The following is a 12,046-nucleotide window of genomic DNA, read 5'->3' on the forward strand; positions in this document are numbered from 1 at the left end:
AGCATTTTCAACAGTTTTAAAAGACAATACAGATTGTTTGTCCTGTATTAATTGCAAATTTTCTAAAAAAGTTTATGTGACTTTTCCCGGTCAAAGCAGTCTTTGAACACTAGCATAAACTGGGTAATAGCTGAGCACACTCTATTCATTCACAATAAATGTATCCATATAAAAATAAAATTGATTAGCAAAAGATTCTACAAAAAGGCACAACATTTGCAGACAAGCACATAAGAGTACAGAAAAAGAAGGATGGACCCTTGTTAAAAAGTACTTTCCAATTAACCCCCTGAATGGGATTTTCTTAATGTAAATAATTGGAGCTCGAATTCTGTTCTGTTTTGTGTGTTAAATTGGTGTCATTACCCCTCCCCTCCTAATAAAAAGTACACTGGGTCAACATTTATGACAGAAGGGGGGACGGAAGGTAAGGCTTTTGTGCTAACATAATATTCCAGTGAGTATTGCACTCTATTATAGCCCTACTCCGGACAAAAGATTTTCAGTTTTGGATTAAACTGGGAAATCCTTTTATTTCTGTGTCCCCTTCGATCCCATTTCCATTTAGGATTTGCAGTATTGTGTGGTCATTGTGATGTATTATGGTACTGATCATTTTTACAGCTGCAAGCACATGTCCTGTGTTGCAGTGATCTGCAGTTAAAAAGAAGGTCACATCCATTTTTTTGTGTGTTTTAACATGTATGGCACACAGCCTGCCCATCCAAAAGAATTAGCCTGTCTTAATGTCTAGTAACACATTGCTTTAACACAAACTAGAAATAGGATGTGATGGTAAGTCTCTCAAAAAAGGACAAAGACTGCAAAAAAGATTTTTTAAAAAAAAATCTTTAAAAAAGGATCAGTTCACTTTTAGAAAAAAAAAAAAAAATAAATGCACATTTTTTTTCCAGGTAAAAATGTACATTTATTTATTTATTTTTTTCTAAGGAGCCTTCAGAGCATTGTGATCAGCAGGTCATGGGTGCAGTGTCAGGCTCCTGCATACTCTCAGGATAGCAGTCTGTCTGTACCTCCAAAACACATTAATACCATTTACAAAAAAGTACATGTATTAGGTTTTCATCACATATTTACTTGTACTGACATGACAGAATATCATGATTAGTTCATGTGCTTTTTGATGTACCAAGACAGCAGCACTTAATAAAACGGGTATTAGCTCGGAAAGATTTTGTGCACATTATAGGTTGCGATTTTTTAGTACCCTATTCTATTTTCTTGAATGAAAAAATATTACAGCATGCCGGACATTTTGGAAAATGTAGCTCAATTCAAAACCTTAAGCCTAGTACACACAGGCCTAGTACACAACCTGCCCGTGTGTACTGGAGTTGGTGGGCTTCTGTTAAAGTGGCATAACCGAGAAAGGTCTGCCAATTGGCTCCCAAACAGTGCTCTCAGCCAATGGCTGAGAGCGCTGACAAGAGTGTTTTGGTTGAACGAAAAAAAAAAAAAAAAAACTACTAGTGTGTATGGGGCTTTAGTGTAAACAGTCTTCTATCAATGTATTGAGTGACCAACAATAGACAATGCATTAAAAAGCATAATGGCTTCTCTGAAGTGATCAAGCATTAAATGATCAATTAAAAATGGTGGGAATAACCTAATCAAATACCAGCCAATTGTTCACTTTAGCAGATAAAAGGTAGTTTAGTACTTCATGCATATTATAAAACATTTAATGCATATTATAAAGCATTTAATATATTTATCAAAAGATTATCAATAAAGTAAAAATTGTATGCGGATTAGGATAGTCAATGTCTGTCTTGTTGTAAAGTGATAGCTTGGGGAATGCATGCAAGCGATATTAATTTATCCCTAGGCTATGAGACATGAGATGATCATTTCCTGAAAACGATAGTCTACAAGTATGGGAAACTGCTGTAGCTCTAGACACACTGCAGCTTCTGCTTCAAGGCAGGAGGAATTAAAATACATTTATTGGACTCTATTGTATCAATGACTGATATATGGCCAGAAACAGGAGTGTCTGTTCAGTGCACAAACATGATTGTGTATGCTTATGAAGGATCTTTTTCATGAGTTTGTGATACTCCAATCTATCATTCAATTGCTAGCAGCATGGTATTGTACCGTGTCCATAGACAGAAGAAAAATTAAAATAAGGTGGTAACTTTTTTTGGCCAACGTATTATGTAACAGTGCTCTTGAAACCTACACAATGCAATTAGAGCAGGTATTCAGAAGTCATCACCTTTATTTTTACTGTCCTTCTACTCTCTATGAATATATAGATATGGAAATAGAATCCTGAAAACTTGCACAATGCAATATGTTCAGTTATTCCAGAAAAAGTTTTGCCAAAATTTTTCGCTTTCCTGGCAAGATTTTTTCTAGAAAACCATTGGTTGTCTGTGGCTAAACAGGACAGTACAGGAGTGCTGCGACTGTTGTCAGTTATATACAGTACATACATTTAGAATAGCGATATCAAACATGTAAAAATGATCAGCTTTTCAGTATGAGCTTATGTTACTGATGTTATTGACATGTTTAGTTGAATAAAAGCCAGTCATAAACAGGACAACCAAATAGAATATTTTGTTTTGGAAGATTTTAGCCAAAGTACAGTTCTTTGGGAACTTGCAACATAGGCACTTATGAGGATCTTAGTTGGCATGCTCAATAAGATGAATATTTAGGAAATAGAATAGAAACCTTTTAAATGGCCTGATTGCTCAGAACCAGCAATTTGGCAAGTTTTGTGTATGGCCAGTTTTAGATCTGACTCAGACTTCCTAATTACCACATAAACTGCTTCTCTTCCTACAGTAAAGGTGGTACAAAATGCATAGGATGGCAAACAGCTCATTAAGAATGACCACCAACATCAGAGATCATGCAGCAGGGATATTATAAATCCCCCGATGAAACAGTACAAGCTGTACAATGTAGAATGAGTGGATCAAGGATGTTAAAACTACTTAATCCGCTCATTTAATGAAACAATACGGTGCTTTAAATAATGCACTATACAATCTGCCCTATACTAAGGTCTGTCTAAAGAAGCATTTACAAACTATTCATTTAACTGGTACACAAGGTCTCTAGAAGGCTATTATTTTACACTGATTTCTCAAATTAATACATTTATCTCCCAAATTTAGGGAGAACAAAAGCATCCAGCAGTAATTTTCCCATTCAAATTTAGCTTATTTTGCCTATGTACACAAAACATGCTTTATCTCAACAGTACCTGCACATTTCTACTGTTGTAAGCTCTCCTATGTCACAGTTCTTTTGCAATCTTCAGAGAGCAGTGCTGTAAGCCAATAGGAAAAAAAAAATAATTCCAGGGAATCTAGACAGGAGAGATGTTGTTGTCATATCCAGGCAAACCTCACTCTCCAGCTATGGATATTGGTTATCTGAAGGTAAAGTGGATTTTTACACTGCTGCTATTTAGCCCAGGTTTACAAAGTGCAAATAAATCCATTCTGCTGTGCAATTTCAAGGAGCAACTGCAGTGCGAGATGACACGGTTCAAATGTGATCCTGATGCATTTTTCATGCGATTTGTATACAGCTGCGATCTCTCTCCATAGCACATGGTTCAGGAATTGCAGCTGGAGAACAAAGCAAAAGCCTTGAAAATGTACTGGAATTTTATTACTTTAGAACAGATAAGTGATCTGCATGCAGTTTTTAGTTACATCTTTTTAGCTGAAAATTGCACCACACTAACCTGAACTCACATAGGACCTTTTTTTAAGGACGCATTGGATTTGCACTGCATGCATATAAAAGGCCTCCATAGAAAATCATGTTATTTCCTTTGTCATGTGATTCAATGCCTTCTGGAAATTGCATCAGTGTGAACCAGGGCTTAAGGAGTTCTAGCTGTTACAGGGGAGAAGAAGCAATAAACAGCTTATACAGGCCCTATGCACAGGTATTGATAAATGGGATAGATACTTGAAATGGTAGAATTTTTCAAAATCATTGTCAAACAGTCCAAATGACAGAATTTTCCATCACCTTTCTATTTTTTCTTTACAAAAACAAAAGCAGGAACATCAAAGAAGTTTGCTACTTTAACATGAACCAGTTTCCGAACATGCAAGGTAAAACAACAGGTTCACTTTAAAGCTGGTCCCCACAGCAGCTATGGTTTACCCTTATACCTACTTTCCCGCTGCTCTGTTGCCAGAAGTTACAGCTGAATTCTTGTCAGAGCTTACATGTGGTTGAGGACTGTTTTCTCATCTCAATGTGACAGTGCTTTTCCAGTCACCAAGCACCAGGGCTGTCACAGAAAAGAAGGGAGTAAGTAATTTGATCCCCAAACTGGTAGATACAATGGTGAACAAATAGTGGTGGAATGGAGGGGGTGGTGGGTTGGGGGTGCTGATCATTTAAGGCAGTGGTCTCCAAACTACAGCCCAGGGGTCAGATGTGACCCTATGTTTGATTTATCAGGCACTTGGAACACTATTTTTCCTACTGACACCAACGATGGGGCATAATTCCTGCCACTGACACCAATGATGGGGCACTATTTCTCCCACTGACACCAATGATGGGGCACTATTCCTCCCCCCTAGTATGGTTGCATGTACTAGGTCAGTGATGGCAAATCTTGGCACCCCAGATGCTCATGCACTCTGCAGCGTAGTTTAGCATCATGAGAAATGTAGTTCCAAAACATCTGGGGTGCCAAGGTTTGCCATCACTGTACTAGGGGGGAGGAATGGTTTGCATTGTGTACTCCCACTGCTGTCAGAACATTTTCTACTCCCAATGGCCACAGTCTGACCCCCAAAAGTTTGAAGGACAGTAAACTGGCCCTTTGTTTAGAAAGTTTGTAGACCTTGGATTTAAGGGAATCTCTTCTGCTTTGCATTAGCAAAGCATGGGTTTACATTAACAAGTAACTGGCTCTCTGAGTATCCCTCTGATTAGCAGGGGAGTTCATTAAAAAAAAAAAAAATAGCAGTATGTAGCTGCGACAGCCAAAAGAAATAAGTCTGACAAAATGTTTAATCCAATGTACCTTCATTGTAAGTAATGTCACTTCTACTAAGTGACTATATTCTGCCACATCGGACCCAATCCAAATCCTGGGTTACCACTATGAATAGGCAAATAATTATTGGCATTCTCATTGATATAGCAATATAGGATGACATTCCACTTTGCCTTTTCCCCCATAAGTACCAGCAATATTCTGGTACCATTGATTAATGCTGCCTCAAACTAAATTCACATACACACACTCCTGCAATCACCATGTAACAAGATTTAAATGTTACCATAACAATAACCTATTGATGTTGCAGATGAGGAAGCAACCTAAACTGAACCCTTATCATATAGAATGTGTTCTTTTGCACCAGTGTTACAAGAAGCCACTAACACATTTTCTAGAGAACTGGAGCGTAAAAGAAAGGTCTGACTTCACAGCGCTTGTACCAAAGATGACTAATTACATCAATGCTCCAAAAACCAAATGTAAACATTTTTAATGGAAGAAAATATTAAAGTTCTGGTTGTCAGGCTTGATCTACTGGGCTATACAATGGGCATTCATCCAGTAGGAAGCCTACATATTTTTTCAGCAATGGTTTGGTTTTTGAAGTCACCACATATTCTGATGTACTACTAACAACCATATTGACAGCTGACAAAAGAAATAAAAGCTTCACACCAAGTCAAATAGCATCATTCAGCCAGACCAGGTGGGGTTTAGTAGGCCGAGTCACCTCATGGCTTAATTTATATCTTGGACACTACATGCTACCTCAACCTATAATTCCTGGCTCAGTCTCTGCTCAACCTTGGAGTTTTAGGGTGCTTTACAGCTCTTGCAGAATTCTTCAGAACAGGAATAATGAAGAATTCATGGCCACCTAATAATGGCCATGTCAGATATATCACCACCAATCCCGACAGATGTAACACACTGCTAGGTGGATTGTAACAGCTACCGAAACTTGGGTAAGGATTATGCAATGTTATCAAAATTACTTTTCACTTAGGTTGACAGCCAGCTATGACATTCTAAAGCAAAAAGAAGAAGAAGAATTGGCACCGGGAGCTTTATGGGTAGGTCTTTCCAGAATTCTCAAGCACAGTTATTGTGACTGGTTGATGAATTTCTTCCAGAATTCTGCACATAGAGTTTATGGTAATACTGAATACATGTCCTACAACGTCCTGAACATCACTGCAACAAATTATTCTTGTCTTTGATGCTTGACATCTAGCGGTGTTGAATGTTTCTTAAAACACTAGAACTTAATCACGTGATTACAGCAGGCACTGTAACCAATGTCAATATCTACAGAACAGAAGCAGTTAATAATCCTGCATTAAGTTGTAATATTAAAGTTTGATTTATGTTAAGGTCACGGAAACATTTAATACCTGTATACAAAAACAGACGTTGTCTACACGTACTAGGTTAATAGATGATCGCTATATCATCATTATACAAACAATTTGCCATTTTGTGACCATATTGTAATTTTTTCCAAAAAAAATATTAAACATTATTAGATTATTAATCTTTCAGTGAAATGATTGGATTGAAAATCTTTTAAAAAGGAGTACAAACATTTTAAGTGTCCGAAAAGTAAATCATTATGTGCATGATTTAGCATGGGCTCACACATATGCGATGTCAGACATCACAAGTGATTTGCATCGCATTGCTGTGCAGATCACATGTGATGTCTGTCCAAATGCGATTTCAACCATACAGTTGTATGGCTGAACTCGTATTGGATTTGCATGAAAAAAAAAGGTGCAGGGACCTTCCCCCCCCCCACACTGGAATTGGATCGCATTTGATTCCTGTTCGAATTCACAGTCCGCACTGCGATCTGCCAACCCATCTGGTAGTGTCACTAACTCTGTATTGAACTGCCCACAGGGGAGATTAGATTCGGGAACCGCACTAGAATCTCGCTGGTTACTGCATTGCATATGTGTGAACCCAGGCTTAAAGATGATCATTCAACTACAACACCTCGAAAAAAAAAATATTAAAAAATGCAGCACTAAAGCTGCATTAAACCATCATTTTAAAAACAAATTTGTGTGTCCTTTGTGATATGTAGCTTCTCTGTTACACAAGCATGGTTTATGATGCGACGTGGGTGAGGATAGATTAACAAAAAGCCACTTATGCCAATGTTGGGAGGTGACAGACCTGGGATATCTCGAGAAAGAGGCAATTTGGGGCTACTTCCAGCTATGTTACCAAGTCAAAGTCTCTTCACTATTTGGTATTCAGACACATTTTCAGTAAAGGGAGAGATCAAGGGTCCATTTACAATGTATATTTGTATGGTATGTTTATGCAAATGCTTTGATATGTGTTGTGTTAAGGCAGCCCATATAGTTTGAATGGGCAACCAACTTACCCCGCTATGCCCAAAATCATATAGGACTTCTTTTCGGTAACGCAATCCTGTGCATTGCATGGTGCTACAAGGAAGGTGCACTGGGGAAGATGCATTAGGATGCCATTAAAAATGACAACAGCAAAAATGGTTTCAGCCCTCAAAACCCAATAAAAGTCACGCAAATGGATATGCGGTCTGACATTGTGTCAAAAACCTCAGCTGTTATGGTCCCAAGCTGGCCATAGATGGGTGAGACTGAACAAAAGAAAAACGGATACATTTACCCCAACCACACTCTTGATGTGGATGGGGGAATCACTCCCGCTGAGCTTTTGTGTTCCGACAGTGGGGAGACTTCCCCGCCATCAGAACGCAATGATCAGCACTGCCGACTTTACCCTGTGGTGCTAATCAATCAGCATTTATTCAACAGGCTGGGTGTGCAGAAGTCGATCAGTAAATTGACTTTTGTATAACTAGGTTGTCCAAATATGGATTGAAATTTGGTCCCTGCTGAACCTGCCAAATTTCGAGCCATGTATGGGCAGCTCTACCTCCATTTTCCAGTTAGAGCAGTGTTGCAGAGTGAGAGTAAATACATGAGCACAATCCAAAATTTATCGAGTTAGGGCCGGTTTACATTGGTGTGATGCCCTACATCGCCTGTGATTCGCACTGCATTGCTGTGTAGATCACATGGGATGTCCGTGCAATGCAAATTCAGTCATACTTCAAATTACATTCGGACCAAACTCGTATTCACACCCATGCGATCCAATTCCTTTCCGAATTTACAGTTTGCTCTGCGATCCGATCTGGAGGCGTCATTAAATTTGTATTGACACCCGCAGCAGTTCGCAGAGGGCAGTGTGAACTGCCAGCGATTCAGGAGTGATGCGGGAACCCACACTGGATTCGCAGGGTTTCCCCGCATCGCACCAGTGTGAACTGGCCTTTAGACCTGGTGCTTTTGCAATTAGCTCTCATTAACAGAGCTGGCATAATCATATCAAGTGAGGTAAAGGGCCAGAAAGATATAGAACAGATGTGAGACTTTAAATAGTCCTTAGAGTATCCACTAGTTATTTGGAAGTTTGAGAATCTTCCCCCCTTCAGGGCCTGTTCCCCCATGATCACATAAGATCCAAGGTTTCTTTTAGGACACACAATCCTACATCGCTTTACCCTGTAATATATGAAATAATGTTCCCCAGGTATTGTAGTACTATAATGGACAGGTGGCTGTGGCAACATTGTTACATAAATAATGGCAAATACCATTAGACAGTTTAAGGAAAAGGTTATATTTGTAGCACATTTAATAGGATTATAGAATTGTGTTTTACATTTTGACATGTTACTAAACTTGGAACTTCTTAGTATTTGATCTACACAATTTATTATGCCCAACACACCTTTAAAACAAATAAAGCTTTGAATGCACCTTAAGTATTGATCCAACATATGTATTACACCTATTTGCCAGAATACAATGTATTTATAAGTGATTGTACAAACCAGCTGAATGCCCAATCTGAATGCTTAAGAAAATATATATACACTCTGTATAGTGTTGTGTAATACAGTATATATTGGCGCCATATAAAATAATAATATATCTATAGCTCTAAACTAGTTCTACATCTTAAAATCTATATATGTAAACACACCATATTAACAGTGGAATATTTTAGAGATTCAGCATACAGCAACTGTACACCACACCAAAAAAAAAAAAAAGCATCCGACATTTGCACTTATTGTAGGTGTAGCACAAATCTACAAATACATGATATTACTACACTGCATGACAGGTATAATTAAAATTTGTTTTAGCCAAATGATATTAAAGATAAAATTGAACAACAGAAAACGAAAATGAATAAAAATGACACAGTATAAATAAAAGTTTGTACAGTGGTTATAAAATCTTGTCATTCAAGGTAAAATTTCCAGTAGATTAGTTTGTGATGCACTGTATGCAGCAGTAGTCCAGAAAAAAATGAAAGTTAAAAACAAATGGTTTGTAAAATACAACAGTTTTTTTATATATATTATACAAAAATAATTACTATTTGGTTAGGAAGCTTAAAACAAAAACTAAAAAAAAAATAAAAATAAAAATTCAAAAACGGAATCCATGTATCAGGTATTGTCAGTGCAATTATAAAAAAAAATAAAAAGTTTAAAAAAAAAAAAAAAAAAAAAACACAACTTCAACAAAAAAAATCTTAATTCATGGTTTTAGTTTGTAGCCTGAGGGAGTTCAATATGTCCTGAGGGGAAATAGGACATCTTAAAAGGAGACAATGTTCAGCAAATAAATACATATCTTGTACTGTTCCCACAACTGCATTGAGATCACTATTAAAACAAAGCCTGGGGCACTTTGTGATGTGTAAGATTGGTGGGTGGATTATAATTGACTTGAAGACTGTCATAGCACTGTTAAGATAAAACCTGTAACTTGCTTCCAGCGTGGCGGATCCATCTGTGCCCACCATCCATCTGTTTAAACATGATTGGCAAAGTAGTAGGAGACTCCCAGTGGTCGTCTCCGCCTGAAAGGAATAAACCACAGGATCTTCCAGCGAGTGCCAAAAACTTCTGAGAAGGTCTGCTGCCATGGTTTTCGAGCTCTCGATCTACAGAAGACAGCATTATTAGTGAAAGACAGCATTCCCATGGTGCATTTCAGTCAGTGTAGACAATACAGGGTTGGCTGGGGATCTATTAGAAGGCTTAAATGAATTGTGTTCCCTAGCATCACAAATGCAGCTTTGCTTTCATTGTGACATGCAGCTGCGATTTAACACCACCTAGCAGGGGCTGAAACTTTATTGTCAATCAACAGAGGGCAACTTCTGAAGTTGTAGACAATCCAGGGATGACAAGAATTCATGTCAGCTAAACAGTGGCAAGTCCTTTCATTCTTCTTTGAACCCTGGAAATACCATTTTGTCTTATCGAAAATTCCCCTCATAAAGGACAAAAGCAAAAACCTAAAAAAGATGAAAACGCTGCTTCCAGTTCCTATCAGAAGAGCTCCCCGCAGGAAATTAGTAGAGACAGAGCTGCCAGCATTTTGAAAACCTATGCAATTTTGCTGACAATAACTCAGAATAATGGAAAATTTAAGTAAACATACATCAAGCTGCATAGCCAGCAGCCATTTCTCTACAATATGGTTTTCATAGGCGTTGGAAATGCTATCTATTCTATCATCAGCCATTTTATCAGCTCTGCTGTGCTCTAAATGAAACTCCCTACAGAACCTCAATTTTCCTTGACACCTGCCTGGGATATCTTAATGGGCTTTGTAGAAGCACCACATGGCTGTTCACACTTGGTCAAATCTTTATGGGGTACAAATATAAAGCATTCAAGATCTGCAATATTTTTGCTGCTCTATTTCACAAGCCATCAACACAAAAATGATGACAATGTATTTTGCCATGAGCATAATTCAAGCCAAAAATAAATAAAAGTCAATGGCAAGTTAACCTCACCCCCATATCAGTAAAAATCATGCACTTTCAAAGCTTTATTTTCAAAGAACAGTCACAGTCACAGTATCACAGGGTCAGGCACTTTTGGGACCTTGCAAGGCCCCAACACATCAGCTGTTTTCATACATAATTATTCTTTCACATAAAAAACTGAAATAAACTTTACTGGTGTACTGTTGACTTTCTGCATTTTTACTTGATCCGACATGTCACTATCTGTCTTGTCATTTTGAGGGACCAACAATCTATATGGAGTGCATCCTACATTTGAACTTTATGAATCCATCTGTGACTTGCCTAAACTCTACAGCACATGTGTCAAACACAAGGCCCTGGGGCCGAATCCAGCCCTCCAGGCCATTTCATGTGGCCCTCGCACCTCTCCTGCAGCTGCAGGAGAGCTCCAGCCCTCCTCCAGACCCTTGTGCTTTCTGCTTTCCAGCACTGCCTCCAGCTTCTTCCCAGCAGCAGCACAAGGTGAGGGTGGTGCACTGTAATGTAAAGGAGGGTGGGGGGGGGGGACTCAACTTCTGATGGTGGGGAGGCTCCTGACGACTTATGGGAGGCTCCTGACGACTTATGGAAGGGTAGGGGATGCTATGAACATCCAGTCTTACAGATACAACTGGCCCTTTTGAGGGCAATCATATTGCTGGTGCAGCCCTTGATTACATTTAGTTTGACACCCCTGCTCTACAGCATATAGGGATTTGTACATAAGCAAGCAATGATGTTTTTTTTATTTTCTTTAGAATTTATTCACTGAGCAGGTTAGTAGGCTACTGATCAAGTAGCCTGTGCATTTCAAGACAAGCTGTCACTGTCCACACATTGATAGGATGGAACATGTAACATGTTCCAGCATCTGCACACTGGGCAGGGGATCTTCTCCCTGCACCTGCTGTCACGATTTAAAAACAGCGCTGCTGTGCGGGACTCCACCCACACAGCCGCATCATTCATTCAGTTTCCTGTGAATGAATGCCTACAAGTACTGTCATCCATTGTGGCTGATTGCTTGTAGTTCTCAATGAGCTGTGAAGGCACTGGTGAGCGCTCCTCTAGTCCATTGATCTTCTGCTCTCAGGTAACTGCCTGCCTGTACAAAGTATGAGTGGACAGCTGGATAAATTAAACTTG

The 12,046-nt window shown here is 38.7% G+C and overlaps 1 protein-coding gene across 1 annotated transcript in view; it reads right to left on the reverse strand.

The window, feature by feature from the left end:
* Positions 1-9,771: 9,771 nt before the first annotated feature.
* The window catches only part of ZDHHC21 (zDHHC palmitoyltransferase 21), a 65,200-nt gene continuing 62,925 nt past the window's right edge, over positions 9,772-12,046 (reverse strand). Inside the window, exon 8 of the mRNA XM_082244226.1 lies at positions 9,772-10,042. Within this exon, the coding sequence (XP_082100352.1) occupies positions 9,910-10,042 (133 nt within the window). The 3' untranslated portion in view covers positions 9,772-9,909. The remainder of the gene's footprint in view (positions 10,043-12,046) is intronic.

The sequence above is a fragment of the Pelophylax lessonae genome (genome assembly GCF_965119305.1).
Source record: "Pelophylax lessonae genome assembly, chromosome: 1".
In the NCBI taxonomy this organism is placed as follows: Eukaryota; Metazoa; Chordata; class Amphibia; order Anura; family Ranidae; genus Pelophylax; species Pelophylax lessonae.